We start from the raw sequence: 17,290 nt of genomic DNA, 5'->3' as shown, positions 1-17,290 counted from the left end.
TTTCTTTTCTTCTTGAAAACAATAAAGCAATATTAAGTCAGAAGATAGAAAAGTAGTGTGTGGATAAAAGTTTTGATATATGAAACTTGTAGCAGCAATGTATGCATACTTTTGCAAAATGAAAAAAAGGAAATTGAAAAATGAAAATTGCTTCACCCATCAATTCTCATACAAGAAAGTTTAAAATTAGCTCAGATAAGTAAATGAAATAAAATAATTAATACACTGCTTTATAGAATTAAAAAGACTAAAAAACAAATCATTTCATTCAAATCCATTATGCTATTATTTTTTCCTTTTCAAAATAAAAATTGCAAACATAAAATCTGAAACTCATAAGTTGCTGCTAGGGGCAGGGGCCCCGCTTGCTGGCTCCTAGAACTAGCTCTGGGAATTGAGACTGAATGTATGGAACTAAAATGTGTTTTTCTGCTTTTCCTTTTAAGGAGTTACTTGACTGTATTTAACTCCTTAAAAAGAAACCACCAGCAAATCATGCCAAAGTCCCTGAAATTTGTTATTATATTATAAATAATTATTTTCTTTTAATTGTACCCTTAATACTACAGGGTGCAGGCGGTATTCAAAAGGCATACTATTCCAGTTTATATAATACATGGATTCAAAGTATAGTACTAAAATTGAACAAAGAAGCTTTTTGCTTGAAAATAAAAATCCAAGTCAGAAAGGGATGGTAATTATTCTGCACATAATGTAAGCATGGTCCTGGCAGCCTCCATTCTTAGTATGCTCCATTGAAGACTACGACATTGAAAATAGAATTAAGAACAAACTCAACAATTTTGTCTTTGAGTTTAACACATCAAGACATTGTGGCAACATATGACAGACAAATGCCATCATGCCAATATAAAAACAGACCCCACTCAGACGAGTCATATAAAAAATATGTACATTTAACTCTTTGTGGCCATTTTGTCTCTGCTCACCCCATTGGCATAGTTACAGAACTGTTTGAGGATATATAAGGAACAAAAGTCCACTTGGGTCACAAACCATTCGTCGCTCTCACCTCATGAACATTTCTGAAGTGTTGAACATCATTTCTAGCATTGAATGATTTGCTTTGGAAACCAATCAAACACGAAAAGATCCATGAATGTATGAATACATGGATGCTATACGTTTAAACTACCTTTCTTTGAAGATAGGCAGATATAGCACTGAATGCAGAAATGCATCAAGATTTAAACTTACAAGGCTGCATTAATTGAGACAGTAAAATGAGTGCAGTGCAAAAATGCTATATTCTTTTTAAAGTATATTTGGGGCTCTCAAAATGAGAAAACTAGTGTTTGACTGGGATATGAAACAACTCATTCAATAATAAGTGGGAGACTCACTTATGATCTGAACATTGCTTAAAAAGGCCTCCAATGCATTCAGGTTTTTTCAACTATAAAACATTATAGAAATTATAAAGCATTAAAATTTAAATACAGTACTTTTGGGAAGTAAACTGTAAACCGAAAAACTTCGATTACAGAACAAAATGATATTCCATATGCCTGGAAATGGGTATTGGGGTCTAAGAAGTATTGGTAATGAAAAATACTCTAGCTGAAGTCATGACTAACCACAGAACTGCCAATAAAATGAAACAATTTGGCTTTGAGTGTAAAGCAGCAGACTGCATGGATGATTTTTTTTTCTCATGAAACAATACTTAAATCAAAACTGTACTAGAAATTATTCTTTCCCCAGCTTGCTTTTACAAGATGGGAATGATAATATTAAATACTACATTATTTAAAATACCATGTAAGAAAAAAAAAAGAAGACATAAGAGTATGCTAAAGACAAAACATTCTTCCCAAAACTATATTTTAAAGAGCCTACAACCTCCTTCATCAGAGAAAAACTAAAAATTAAAGCCTATGTATTTTACATATGCATGATTTTACAAATTCATCAACTTCTGAATGGTTATCTCATACTATCTCAGAAAATAAAAGTACATTAATTGGTTAGCAGTAATTACACATAATTCAAGTTAAAAGTAACTAGTTTTTGTAAAAAAAAATAAAAAAAAAACAACACCGAGACTTAATTTTGATGAAAAGCCCTCTTGTTAAGTTCTTGAGTATCACATCTAACAGTTCAAGAAAAGCAACATTGACTTAAAAACAAGCTATAAATAAAGAATATTAAAAATTATAACAAAACAAAACTAAACTTTACATACTATCTAACATGCTATTAAAATAACAAAGGAATAAATCAATCATATACAATCAAATAAATTAACTAGGAAAAAATATTACAAACAGAAAGCTTTTCTTGCAATAATCTCACCAGGAATAATTAAAAGGTTTATCTTGAATAATATAAAACAAAAACTGTACAGTGCGCCTGCACAGTGTACAGACTAACTAATGTTGACTCACACAACATTTAGGCATGAATATTTTCCTTCAGTTTTTGTATTTACACCCATTTTTTATTTCTAGTCATCAGAGGGTTTAGTGCCCTCTTTTCAAGAGACAGTGCACGTTGTCTATGACATTGAAATTTTGTTCACTCTTTCTTGTTTTCCAAAAGAAGATGTTTCATTACAAAAACAGCCAAAAATGATTTTTTCGTCAACATTTCTGGTAAAAAACCAAGGAAAGTCCATAGATCACGTGATATCTTACATTTCACACCGGAAAATATCACAATTATTGCTTTTAAAGACTATATATATATATATATATATATATATATATATATATATATATATATATATATATATATATATATATTTCTTTTAAAGAAAGTTTTCATGTTTTGAAGAGATTAGATCAATTTGAAATAAACAAAAATGAAATATAACAAACAAATATTAATTAAAAAGCAAAAAACCTTTTTGTTAGCACACAGTTTTTTTTTTCAATATCTGAAATAAATGAAATCCTAAAATGACCATTGCACATCTCAAGTTCTACAGTTTTTCTTCCTTTACATGACTGGCACTTTTTGGGATCTTGTGGCACATATTTGTGTCTAGACAAGATTAAAGGGGGAGGAAAATCATCTACTTGCATGCATTGAACATTGTGCATGGAAAACAAGTGTTAGAATTTTTTTTAAAAATGATTTTAAAAAAACTTTAAATCACTTCAAATAAATTACACAAAGTGATGATTAAACAGTAATGATTGTAGTAAAACAGTACAAATGACAGCTACTACAAGCTAATTCAAAACCCTTCAATCAATTAAGTTCTGTATTCAATGAATTGAAGAACCAATGTCATTGAAGACTTTATATGTTGAAGGTTTGAAAATTGAAGTTGTATGCTGGATGAGAATATACCACCCTAAAATAGTAGCAGCCTTTTCACTGCGGTAAAAGTTTGTTGGATCCTTCATGGTTCTAAGAGATATCTTTGATTAAAATTTAATTTTGTTGTGATCCATTTCCTTAGGAGTGGAAGACCTTAAGATTTTTGTACTAAAATGTCTCTGGGGGTTTGAAAAAGAGCCAAAGCAGGGAAAGAAAAATTTGTCTCCGAAGTAAATTTTGAAATGATTACCTGAAAAATAACTACTAACTATACTTGTCAAAACTTTCCTCACGAGGTGCATACAATTAATATATCTGGCATTTCCTTAAAAATGTGGAAAATCTAATTTTTAAACAGAAGGTAAACTTAAGTATAAATGTTTGCAAAATAAACAGCACCATACATTTTAACTTGCACAAAAGTTTCACCGAATTACGTACATATTTCATGAACATAGCTTCTTGTCACTTTAGAATACTAGAAAACATCATCAATGAAATATGGACAAGAATCTAGCACTAAAAACAAATAATTTACAGTTATGCGTAATGATAAGAATATTAAATCATTTCGACTCTTAAAAACAAGTTTTCGAATAAGTTGAAATCCTACATAAAAGTTCTTCTGAAAGATTGAGAACTTATTTTTTGTTTTGGGTTGTCAGATAGTTTTGTCACGTGTTATTTTTCTTTTACCTCATGTTACACTTTTACTGCTTGCCTCATGCAGTATTTTTGAATTTGTACAAATGATAAACACAGATACTACAATTTTGTAGCATTAACTGAAATACCGTGCATAATACTCCACATATTGTGAAACTTAAAAACACTTCTTCTAGCATTCTATTTCTGACAGCTATAAAAAAACAAAAACAAAAATACATTTTGATCACAATTAAAACATACTATAGTTGGACCCTTTTATACTAAGCCAGGTTTCACCAAGGTACTAAGCAATAACTGATTGGTTCAAGATAAAAATAAATGGGGCATAACCCTCATTTATAAAAGTAAAAATTTAACTTTTTAAAATTTCATACTTTGCTAAATATAATTTATAAACTGCTCAAATATTTATCAAAACATAATTTGAGTCGTTAATAGCAAAGGATATTTTTTAAGTAGATAGGAAAAAAGGTCATTTCCTTCATGCAAATAGTGAGGGGCAAACAAACAAAAATTATAATCATGTATGCAAATGTGATCTTTCACATTTGCTATATAAAAAAGGGGGGTGGGGAGGGGCGATCTGTATAGAAACCTTTTCCTTAGGGCTGGGACAACATGTAACCTAAAAGATTTTTGATTTTAAAAACATGAACCGAGAGCCATTCATCTGAGGAATATTCCCTCCCCCTTTCTACTTCAGCAATTTTTTTTTTTTTGAAACAGCCTGAAAATAATAAAGTGGTGATCAAATAAATCTGCTTCGGTGCAAACGTCAAGGAAGACAACTGAAAGCGCTATCTATCTTCAGCAAAGATGCATTCATATTATTCTGATGATCCTTGATTTATCCCTCTTAAGACTGTGTAGAGAATTCATTACAGAACATGAGAACTAGCACCATACAAGGTACATACTTTTACAAGGGAAAGCATTCCAAGATTAGAAAAAATCTTTTGCCTTCATGAGAAAAAGTTAATGCTTTTCATTTACTTTGTCGAAAAGTAGCAATTCTTTTTTTCATATTAATAGAATACATGGATTCTTTCTTTTTTACATGAGGCTTTAAAATCATTTTCTAAAAAATTACTTAAAGATTGAGTGAAAACATGATTTTAACAATAATTTAGTACAACAACTTAGTTAAAACCAGTTCAGTTAGAAAATGTACTTGAAACTCACACACATATAGACACTTATATACAGACACAAGAGAGCAGTAAGCAGTATGATCACTGCTGCCAAATGAAAGTTATGTGAGCTTAATTAAAAATATTTGTTTATAAATAAATGGATGCAAATTTATAGAATTCAAAAATAATTTTTAAAACAAAGCAAAAAAAAAAAAAAAAAAAAATAATTTAGATAAAACACCACATGTAAGCAAATCAAATATTTAAAGAAGAACCACAATGTTGTGGGCCTGTATAAAGTACTCAGAATTTCTGCAGTCAACCTCTAACCCTCAGTATTCAGGACTAAAACTTTCTAAGCAATTTGGACTAACAAGTCCAAAAATCAAAATTAAATTGGTATATGTTTGACTAATGAAAACACTTAAACTAAACAAAATGTTCCTTGAACTTAAATTTATTTTTTATACATAAAGATATCTTCAATTCGTTTTTAGTACTACACATTTAATGCTTAATGTAACTTTTTATTTTCTTTTTTAAGTTATTAATAACACGTTAAAATTTCTAATTTCATTGACTTGATTCTTATTAAAAAAAGTTAAATAAAAACTTCCCTTGCAAACCTTTAATCATTTTTCTAAAAGTTATGGATCAGAGCAAAATTTAAAATTTACTAGTTTAAAATTGCCCGACAAACATTATTTCACAATTTTAAGAAGGATAATAAGTTTGTAGACTCTAGAGTTTGTAGAGAGTGAACTACATAATATTTTCTGCTCTTCACATAATCTTTCCTGTTCTCAATCCTCATTCATTCATCTTTCACTTAAAGATACACTTATGACACTCCTCTACTGCAACATGTGATAAGTATCAACTTAGTTATAATTTAAAAAAATTATAAAAGAGAGTGCCAAACGAGGGGGAAAAAAAGTAAGCAAATAGCTAACTTTTTGAGACAAAGGCAGAAGGCATTTGTGCCAGAAGAATTTTGTTTTCTGTTGACAGGCAAAAGATTTCGACTTTCCTATGCTGTTGACTTTAGAAACTGAAAAAAAAAAAAAAAAACACATAAATTTGTTTTGTACAAACTTTAGAAAACCTTCGGTTCCATGGGCAAAAATAAATTTTAACTCATGACTTCTGACAGTGAAATTCCTTCTGGTAAACATAGTTTCAACCCAGAAGGTGGCACAGATATAGGAGAGAGGAGAAAGGCGTGTGTATGAGAAGAGGCATGGTAACATCTCAGCCTGAAGACCTATAGTCCACGAGGGGAAAATGACATCCTCATCAATGGCTGTACTGTCTAGCAACAATCATTATCTTGCTTGGTACGTATGATACCACAGGTGTAAGATTAGAAAAACAGAAAACAATTCGGTCACTTGGTGTCCACGAGCAGCTCATCTCCATCTCGTATCTGGTAGCTGTAGAGTTTGCGGCCATTGTAGCGCAGCTCGTCTGGTCCGTGGGCATCCTTCAGGTCCTGGTCCAGGTAAAAGAGGCGCATTCGGGCCGGCCGTAGCCCGAATCGCTCACTCAGCGAGTGCTTCAGTTCTTGCACCGACTGCTGTAGATTCACAGTCACCACCGATTGTTCTTCGCAGAAGTTCACAAACACTTGTGCCGTCTTCTTCGGACTCAAGTCCACGTCCACCAAGGGGGCCAGTTTCCCATGCACTGCCTCCAGTTCGGAGACCCTGTCAGAGGAGGAGGAGAAAAAAAATGAGCAGTTGGTTGGTTCCAGAGGTGCAAGAGCTTAGCTAAGCTATACTGCAATAAGCTATTGTTGTAAGCTGAGATAGGACGAAATATAAAAAAGGACTCAGCACACCTCAAAACGTTCAAATCTGTCAAAATTCAAAATTCAAAAATTTGCACGAATCCAATACTTTTTTCTATATATTAGATATAGAAGAAAGTAAAAAGTAAAATGTAAGAAAAAAAAAAGCCAAAGAAGGACTGAAGCTTTGAAAGTTATGTAAAATGTGTACCAAAGCTGAAAAAGGATTTTGAAAACATGAAGAGTAACAGAAAAAGAACCAATAATATAAATTGCCCCAAAAAATAAAGCAATAAATTAGATAAAAAAAGATAACTTTACTTCATGAAGGATGTGAAAAATTTAGAATGAGGTATATCCCATAATATAGTTCTCAAAGAGGAAAAAAAAATGATTAACAATAAAACAGTTATAGAGGACATTTTAAGCTGTCTGATATGATTCCATTTACGAGCTGATTTATGACAAGACGTATGTTCTATCCCCAAAAGATTTGGGAACAACTTTCCCTCAATCAATTTTTTGCGTAACTTTGCTTAGTTTGATTCTTGTAATCAATTCCAATGATGTAACTATCCAAAATACTTTTTAATCTCCCCAACAATTAGATCACAGCTTCCAAATTCATATTTTATTGGAATTCAGACAAAACATGGATTAAAAAATGGTTATAAACTTCCTTCCAAAAGATTGATAACAGTAATTTTCTCGGACTGTGCACGATTAAGGTCAATGTGATAACCTATTGCATGCCTGTCCTTTTCTTTTAGATAGAAACATAAACAGTTGATTTTACTTGGAAAAACAAGAGGATCTTGATTTCATCTTGGAAATATTTTTAAATTAAGCTTTTACTCAAATTTATCACAAAATATTTATTATGAATCATAGTTTAAAAGAAAATAAACGGAAATTTTACAGGCAAGCCTCCAACTTGCTATCCAACAATGCTTAATAATCATCGAAAATGGAAAAAATTGGATTCCCTCAACCCAGCTACAAAAAACTACATTTTTCATCAGATGCATGAAAATGGCAAATAAAAGAATTTTTTAATGAACAAAATAACCTTAGCCTTGTATTTTAATCCAACAATAGTTACCGACAAGATGGTCAGAACGTTTGAGCACAATAAAAAACAATGGAAAGAAAAATCTCAGATTTCAAGTAATTTATGCCAAATTCAACACTTTTTGTAACCTTCCATGATGTGAGGGTTTTCAAGCATTCCTTTAAAATAATTTTATTTTATGTTTCTAAAAAGTGGAGGAAACTCACACATGAGTGGGAAATTGGAAGACGGTCTAAAAGGACGGTAGAAAGGTAGTCTCACCTCCTGGGTCTGTCCTGGGGGTCGTGGTGGAGGAAGTGCCTGATGAAGGCCCTCTCTGCATCCTCCCTCTCTTTCGGGGTTATGGCACTTCCGTTGAGTCGTTCCACCGAGGGCAGGTAGGCGATCAGGTGCTGCCTTCGCTCCGGCTCATTCAGGTCCTTCAAGAGAGATTAGTTTGAAATTATACAGACTAAATGAGGCAGTGAGAAGCAAAGGGATGTAAGTGGACATTTTCAAGTTTTGAGTAAAATGCGTTTAAAGATAACATCCTAGGTAGGCTTTCATTGAATTTTTTTTCTGAATCATGCAGTCCAGTAGCACCTTCAAGGGCTACTAGTACCTTCTCTTGCCCCAAGAAAGAGGAGAAGTTCACCTACCATGTGTACTGGTTATCTCCAAATTTTTAATTTTGCCATTTGTATCCCTTTGCTTCTCAATGCAAATGTTTTCGATTGAATTGCAAGGATGGATCCAGAAAGTTTTCAAGGAGGGGCCGGCTGATTTTTCAGCTAACATCTTACTGCATATCTGATTTGCAAGGGGGGGGGGGGATGATACAGGATTTTTATGCAAAACAACTAAAATATAAAGATTTAGCCAAGGAGGTTCCCGAAATAACTTCTTACCTTTTCTGTTTTCAGAGGAGTTTTAAGATTGTATTTTAGAGCTTTTTGAAATAATTCCAAGGGAACGTTTCAAACTCTCTCCCCTCTCCTCAAACATCACTGAAGGTAGTCTAAAATTGCACTTTTTTTGAAACTTCACTTTCAAAAAATTACCAGAGAGTAGTCAATTCTCCCATTCTATCCCCTAACATTACCTGATGTGTCCAAAACCTGGTCTTTGTGACTTACATTTTGCAAAGTGTCCAAAGGGAGGCTTCTAAACTTCTCCTAACATCTCCAAATATCGTTTAAAATGATGTTTCTCAAACTTCAATTCCGAAAAGTTTCTGGATGGGAGATTCGAACTCAATTCTTTCTCTTAACATCATCAAAAAAAGGGCCTACACTTGCATTTTAGGACTTCAATTCAAAAAAATAGCCAGGTTCCCTTGTATCCGTCCTTGTGGCATTGTCTCCATACTGTCATAGGAGCATGGTCAAGAGAGGACAGCAACTAGGATCATGGGACGTTACTTATATTTATCTAAAAATATCAATGTGATGCAGGTGATCCAAGTTCAGATGGTCAAGAAAATGTTCATTTCATCTTTCTAAAATCCTTGCTTCATCACTCAAGAGCTCCCTATTTTTATCTCTGCAGAGATCCACTCATGGTTTGAAATCTCTGCAGCCTAAGTTGATCAAACTTAAAATCTGCAGCTTAATGAAAGCACTGCTTTCATTTGATCTTTCAACATGTTAAACATCTTGAAAAAGATCCTTGTGAATCTTCCTTTTCTTGGCTATATGAGCTTTTTTTTACCAATACTAGTAAGTTAAATAAACACACATTATTTTAAGTTAAACAATGTGTAATTAAATTAAACTTATGGAATACTTATCTCACTTAAAATCCTTTTTTTTTTGGCAGCACATAAACCAAAATTACTGCATGAAACTGCTCAAAATTATGTACACATAGGTACCCTATGTGAGTTTTGTGTCCATTAGATTTCGGCACCAATCAAATGAGAGTGGAGCAATCAAATGTTTTCTTCATTAAGCCTGACTGCTATATTGCAGGAAGTAACGATCAGAATCAGACAAAAACTGGTCTACAGGTAGATCTTACCAGGAAACATCACGAGTTCAGTAATCATGAAAAAAGTTAAAAATGGTCGCATTCGAAAGAGTATCTTTAGAAAAAAATTTGACCCAAATATTGTGTGCCCTCGTCCTTTTGTTTTTTAGATATGGGGGGTCAAAGTTTGTCGAAATCTTACGAAAATTCGCCAAATTTAAAGACTTGGCAAGAAATGGAAAATACCACGTGATTTCATCGCCTGCGTCTAGCAAGACTCTCATTTCCATTTCTGGTCATCTGCAAAGCGCGTAAACGATGTTTCGAATTAACCCTTTACTTGTGTGGGTAAAATTAAAAAGTAATTATGAAGCCTGTGAAATGGAAACTAGAGAGCTTTATCCAGAGGAGCTACAACTTTATAACGAAATTGAACGTAGGATTTAACTTTGTAATCGTGATAATAATGCATTTCAGAATTTAAGTGCATTTCAAGTGTGTTTTACTTAACTAATTTAAGTTTGTACTCTTGTAATGAAATGTGTTGTAAGTAATTAATAATTATGTACGAGAATTAATATGAATAAGTAAAAAAAAACATGCTTATTAAAGCTTATATATTGAAAATAAAATGGATAGTTTTTGATGTAGAAAGAACATGATCATGGATTGTAGTATCCCAGCTCTTATTTATTTTTTCAAAAGTTATTATCATTCATGAAGTTTTATTGTCTGACCACTGCTAGCGAAAATGTTTAATATAAAATCGAAAAAAAATAATAATTAAAAAAAAGAAAACAATGGATAGTAAATGTCAAAAATTTGCACAGCAAAACTAACGATGTCGGAAATTACTTCATAACAGATTCTTATCAAAAATTTTATAGTCGACGTTCATTACAACAACCCCTGTAGTTCGAAAAAGTCTGTCAATGCAACTGAAAGTCGCTATAACGTAAATGCAAATCATATTGCATGTTATTTAGTCATTTTTAAAAATGCTGAAGTCACTTTTACCAATTATGTTTCACGTTAAAAGGGAATTCAAATACGAGCAAAATAAAAATTAATACAGTTTTTTTTTTATTTGACTTGTTAGAGGGTTTACACATAACTTGAAAACGATACACATAACGAAAAACACACTGGAAATAACTGACAGAAATCGTTTTTTTTTTAAAATTTGAGAACATGGTTTGAAATCTTTAAAAATGTCGTTTTCTTCGTATTTAGATACTGTTGAAGACTTCAGATTTACGACTTTTCAAAAAAAAAAAAAAAAAAAAAGACTTTAAAGAGTGTTTACAGTTTCTCTACGGTTATCATATTTTTTTCAAAACAGTTTCATCATCGAAAAAACTCTTCCAGTGGAAATATTTCACCCGCAGAAGCATAAAAGTTTTAAACATCAGTTTTTTAACAGTCTTAAGAATAACAAAAAATTCTATTGTTTTTACAATAAAATAAAACAAATATTTCGGGCTGTGGCGTTTTCCCCTACACAGTTGCACGTTAAAATCCCGGAACACAAGCCCCTAAAAATTTCAATGCCGCAATCTGTGCCACGACACCCCGCGCCATGGTAGTCACCCCAGTAAAGAATTAATGCGATATTTCTCACGCGCCTTGGTGGTGACCAAATATGGAAGTGAAATGTCTTGTCAGATGCAGATGTTGAATTCGCGCCGTACCTTCCATTTCTGAACAAAACTCGCTAAATTTGGCGACTTTACTAAAAATTTCGGCAATTTTTAAGACATCATATTTCGATAACGTGGTCACGAGGGCACGTAGTTTCAGTGCCATAAACATGTTTTCCAATGCTCTTTCGAATGCCACCAATTTGGATTTTTTTTGAATTTCCTTGATTGTGATGTTTCCTGGTTAGAGGGTACAGGTGTTAATTCAATTTTTGCGTCAATAGCTTCAAGGAGGGTGATGCAATCAAACGTTTTTTCTTGTTCATTGAGATTGCTATATCTTAAGAAGTAACGCTATGATTTAGATGAACTTTGCAATAAAAGTAAATCTACACAAAAACGCTTGCTGACTTGATTTTGGTGTAAATCGCTCCAAAGAGGGATGATTTTGGTCATCTTTTGTGCTTAATCAAATCAACAATGTGAAAGATACATGACATGAGAAGGTTTTCATGTAATTCAATCGATGCAGACAGTTGGAAAAATCTTAACGATTTAAAATTTATATCTATTGCCATTTAATATGTGTTAAAAAATAAAATGCTTGTAGTTAAGGCTGGAGGGACTTAAGACTTTCATTCGTGAAACAAAGATACCAAGTCCTGTGATAGGTTTAAAAGTCGAGCATTGGAAGAAATCAGGTTTATTTTCACGCAAAATATGTCAAGCATTCATCGTTAAATCACATGACCTGAGATCTTTGCTGAAGCTTTTACTAAGTCAATGATTGGACTTGCTCCCTCCATTTGAAATTCCTGCTCTAAGGTGCCACCAAACTCTGCTGATGGTCAGGAGTGGGCTGCAATCTAAACGGTCATTCCGAGTTTTTCCGTTTCACTCACCAGCGTAGGAAATAAGTGGTATCGCATTGCAGTTCGTAATTCAAAATTTATGAAACACGATACAATATCATAAATTGCATTGAAAATTTTGCATTGCAAAAAAATAACTGCATCTTATTTTTTAAAGCTTTTAAATGACTATTTTATCAATAAACAGCGTACAAATGGTTTTAATTTTTTCAATGGTATAAATGTGATTTTTTGAAGTTTTCACATCCCAACTGAGGTAGTGAGAAGCAAAGGGATGCAAGGGGCAAAATTAAAAATTTGGAGATAACCAGTACAAATGGTAGGTGAACTCTATATTGGGACAAGAGATTGTACTAGTAGCCCTGGTAGGTGCTGCTGTACAGCATGATTTAGAAAAAAAATTTCAATGGAAGCCTACCTAGGATCTGATCTTTAAACGTGTTTTACTCGAAACTTAAAATAGTCCACTTGCATCTCATTGCTTCTCACTGCCTCAATTCTCATTGTTCAAAACTTTTTAAATGTACACTTTAAATATGTTACATTTCTCAAAACTTTTTTGTTTTTTTGTTAAAAATGTAATTCAACAAATGTCGCAGAACTGCTATTCAATTTTACAGATTTGACCAACAATATCAAAATTTGAGGAGCTGCACTGCTCCTCAAAATAAATTTTTATTTCCCACACTGTCACTCACCTCCAGCACCGGCATGTTCTGCAGCCGCACGTCCTCCAGCTTGCGGAAGGCGTTCAGGCGGTCAACGTCCGTCCACTCTGCCAAGGGAGCGTTGTTCAGGTTGAGGGTCTGGAGGTGGGGGAAGCGGTCCTCCCATCCCCGGGGCTCGGGGATGCGGGAGAGGGGGGTGTCTGCGGCCACCAGGCACTCCATGTGGGGGAAGGCCTCCCCCAGCCTCATCACGTCCTCCCAGGAGGACAAGCGGCTGCCACACAGGTACAGCTGCCTCAGGTTAGGGTAGTGGCACTCGGGAGGCAGCCCCACCGAGGTGTAGTCGTTCAGGCTCAGATGAAGCTCTTGGAGGCTGCGGATGGAAAATGGAAGCGGTTGCGTTAAGCAAAAATGCAGACGAAACCTCAATAGGTGAATGTGGGGCAAAGTGGAATAGTTAATGTAACTCACCTTTCTCAAAATGAACAAATCAAAAATTTGCTCCGAAAAATTACAGTACATAAGGAAAGAACAATGTTTTTTATGATAAAACTTTATATAAAGTTTGCAGGAAGATGTACAAAGGCGGCAGCTCAAATTTTTAAAATCTTTCACCTGCCTTGGAAAAGTCAAAGATATGTCATTGGCTGTTACCAATTCCCAACTCCAATAAACTATGGGAGGTGCTGCAGCCACTGTCTAATGGCAAATGAAAAAGGTAAAACAAACAAATGCCGTAACTTATAACTTGCTTTGACGCTTAGTGAATAAAGGTAATTTTTCATCGTGTTTGTGGGAAGCTTTCTTTTCTATTCCTCTGAAATTACATTACACCACAAACTGTCTTAAGCCTGTAATTTGCCTTAAAGAAAACACATGGAATTGATTGTTTTACCTTTTTCTTTAGTAAGGTTAATCACCGCAAGGTTGCATATTCAAGCTCTGGTGTTGCGAATACTAAACAGTTTCAATCTGCCCACCGAACTTGCTTTACACACAAAAATTTGTGTGCTCTTTTTATCGTTTAATTTTTACTCTATATTTGGCTGGGGGCTAGCAAACCTGTAAAAGTATTCCAGAGGAGGGAAAATAGACAAACAGTCGGGCCTCGATATAAGGTCACTCCTCGGGACTTCAGGAAACTGACCTTATAAGCGAGTTGACCTTATAACCGATTCATATATATTCATTGATAAATAAACATTCAATTCATTAAATCACTTCAAAATTTAATACATTCAAAATTATCAGTTAATTAGGCTATTATAAATAAATTGATTTGAACCAATTTAAATTTTTGGAATCAATAAGAAATTTTGAAATTATTTTTTAAAACTTTCATTTAGAGTAAAGCTGCTTTCAAATATCCCCAAGCAAACAATTGATGTGCAACTTACCTTACTTAAATTACCTTACTTGTTATTAATACAGGACTAATGGGTTTTTTCTTTAATTTAAACAAAATGGTTTCTAATTATTTTCTGAAAATTTCTTCAGCTTCTCATGACCGGTAAAAAAGTGCAATATGTACACGCCGAGTGTCCGCATTACTGCTTCATATTTTAGTATCACTGTCATAATGCTCACTTGCTACTCCATTCTGTACACTACCTGCTACGTTAATTTGGAAAAACGACTTTTCACTTTTTAAGGATCGTATATCGCAGTGAATTCTTGGAAGTGAATCTGTTAGGCACTGAAATCATTCAAAGAAATCTGACAAAAGTGACCTTATAAGCAATTAATGTATTATGACCTGACCATATATCCGATAATACATGATATAGAATTCCTATTCAGTGAGCCGGGACTTTAGAAAAATGACCTTATATGCGAGTCAACCTATATCGAGGACTGACTGTACATAATACATAGAAGGCAGTGAAAAGCAAAAGCATGTAAGCGACAAAAAGAGTTAAACATCTGGGGATAGTCAGCACAAATGGTAGGAGAACCTCTCCTTTGTATTAGGGCAAGATTTGACTCTAGTTTTACTAGTAGGTTCTGCTGTACAGCATTATTTAGAAAAAAAATTCAATGAAACCCTATCTAGGATCTGAGCTACAAATTTGTCTTATTCGAAATTTTAAAAAGTCCATTTCCATCCCTTTGTTTCTCACTGCCTCATATTAAAGGGAAAAAACAACAAAATACAGCAGTGGCGGAGCAAGGGGAGAATGGGCGGAAGCACTCCCTAGAGCTATTGTTTGAACATAAATGCAAATTATAATACAATGGTTTATGCATATGAAAGGGCTGTTATGATAAAAAAAAAAAACTCTTCAGAAGGTATTTTTGATCAAAAAATTTCCTTTAGAAGGTATTTTTGATCACACCTCCCCCCCCCCCCCACTCCAGAAGGTATTTCTGGCTGCGATAGTGAATTACATACAAAAATGTATATTAATATAATGTTTTAGAAATCCTTTGGGAGTAGAGGGGGGAGGATTAACTCCCCCTGATCCAGGGTCGAATTTCGCTTTATGCCGCCTCTAGGCAGATTTGAAATCTGCCGGCCCCTCCCCTTAAAGTGATTTATCCAAGGTCAATTTAAATGCCGAAAAGCACGTATTTTCAGGAGGCTTTAATTTTCATGAGCCAGTCGGAGTAGAGAAAATTTAAGACTCTCAAAATATTTCAACTTTATATATTACTAGTGGTACATGCACGGCTTTGCCCGTAGTAGAAAATTAAAAGGTCATTTGGTTTGCCTGTATACTTAAATAATGGATGATGAATTTCTCGCCAATTGCCTTCGTTCATTCGCTCTCCCATCCCATGTCATGATAATTTCGTAATTTATTCGTCCATCTTATGATAATTTTGCTCCGGAAAATGTTCTTAAAATTGAAATAAAAAAAGAAGAAAAGCGAATTTTCGAAAAAATCGCTTCGAGGTGCACATTCTTATGTTATGAAATAACTTTGTGCCAAATTTCATGAAAATCGGCCAAGTAATGTTTCGTGATGAACGTTGTCAAGGGTATAAAGGAATAAAATGATCTTTTAAATGCAAAAGATAATGGTCACTCAGTCCTTCCAGTGCTGCACAGTCTTTTTAATAGAAACCAGATGTTATGTCTGTTTTACCTGAGTCTCTCTTCTTGATGTGATACGGAAGGATCTTCTTTGAGTTAAGGGAAAGAAATTCTTGGAAGGTATAGATCAAAGTGCATGTTTTCTAAAGAAGATGTACTCTGTCCCTGCCGCAAGCCGAATCTGAAACTAACCACCTATTACTGGAAGTCTGTAACACCGCATTTTCTGTGGTACCCCTGTACCCTCTGCGTTAATACGCGACATTACTAAGAGCGCCCGATTAGCATCTTCCCTCATTAGTACTTTGATTGATGACCTGCGATAAGGTTCCCGCAGCTTACGGTCAATTACGGACGCTGACAAGTTAGGATCAGTTATGTTGCTGTTTTGGGGAAAATCGAAAAAGAACCGATGTTTTATTTTCAAGAATAATAATTTAAAAACTGAGATTGAAGCAAAACTTGCAGCATCTTAAAAATTTGTCGACCTAGGCAACTGCCTACCCTATCTATTGGAAAATTGGGTTTGGCCTGATCTCCAAAATAGCCACCCTGGGGCTTAGTCTCTCTAGAAGCATAAGTCCAAATGCGCCCCTGCTTCTTAAATGTGAGTTATTTGCTAAAAAAAATCGTAATATTTTTATGAACTCTTATACTCTTTCCACACCTGTAATGTTAAATTATAAGTACTTCTTAACAACCTCTACTGTCAAAATTATTATTTTCTGCAAAATATAAGCGAAATGTTATGGATTTTTGCATTTAAGTTTTTAATATGGCAGTTTTAATGTTAGCGTGTCAAATTTTTGCCCAGAAAGCAGGACAAGGAGTCATTGTTTTAAGCTATTCAAATCACATGCTAACTTGGAAATAAGGAAAAACTACTACTTTAGTAGGAGTGTGGGTTCTTGGAACAGTTTACCGAAAGAGGCTGTAATGAGCAAGGGGGTGATAACTTTAAGAGGGCCATTGATCTTCATTGAGGACTAATAAACTGACTAGGACCCCCTAGCTGGGTCCAGAGTCTGTTGCTGGTTGTCACATTTGTATTTCTTTATTTTAAAAATAGGTTTGAGACTTTGACTGAAATAATAACTTGTGCTAGTATCCAGTGGTGTTCCCATAGGGTATACTCCATATATAACTTATACTCTCAAACATTTTTTAGACGAATA

The 17,290-nt window shown here is 33.9% G+C and overlaps 1 protein-coding gene across 1 annotated transcript in view; it reads right to left on the bottom strand.

Annotated features, from left to right (window-relative positions):
- Nucleotides 1-2,191: 2,191 nt before the first annotated feature.
- LOC129216200 (tubulin-specific chaperone cofactor E-like protein) overlaps nt 2,192-17,290 on the bottom strand; it is a 32,171-nt gene continuing 17,072 nt past the window's right edge. Inside the window, exons 4-7 of the mRNA XM_054850387.1 lie at nt 13,109-13,451; nt 8,213-8,370; nt 6,493-6,796; nt 2,192-2,209 (exon numbers count right to left, since the gene is read on the bottom strand). Coding sequence (XP_054706362.1) covers nt 2,192-2,209; nt 6,493-6,796; nt 8,213-8,370; nt 13,109-13,451 — 823 coding nt within the window. The remainder of the gene's footprint in view (nt 2,210-6,492; nt 6,797-8,212; nt 8,371-13,108; nt 13,452-17,290) is intronic.

This window comes from Uloborus diversus, chromosome 2, assembly GCF_026930045.1.
Source record: "Uloborus diversus isolate 005 chromosome 2, Udiv.v.3.1, whole genome shotgun sequence".
Lineage (NCBI taxonomy): Eukaryota > Metazoa > Arthropoda > Arachnida > Araneae > Uloboridae > Uloborus > Uloborus diversus.
This window is presented reverse-complemented; position numbering and strand designations above follow the sequence as displayed.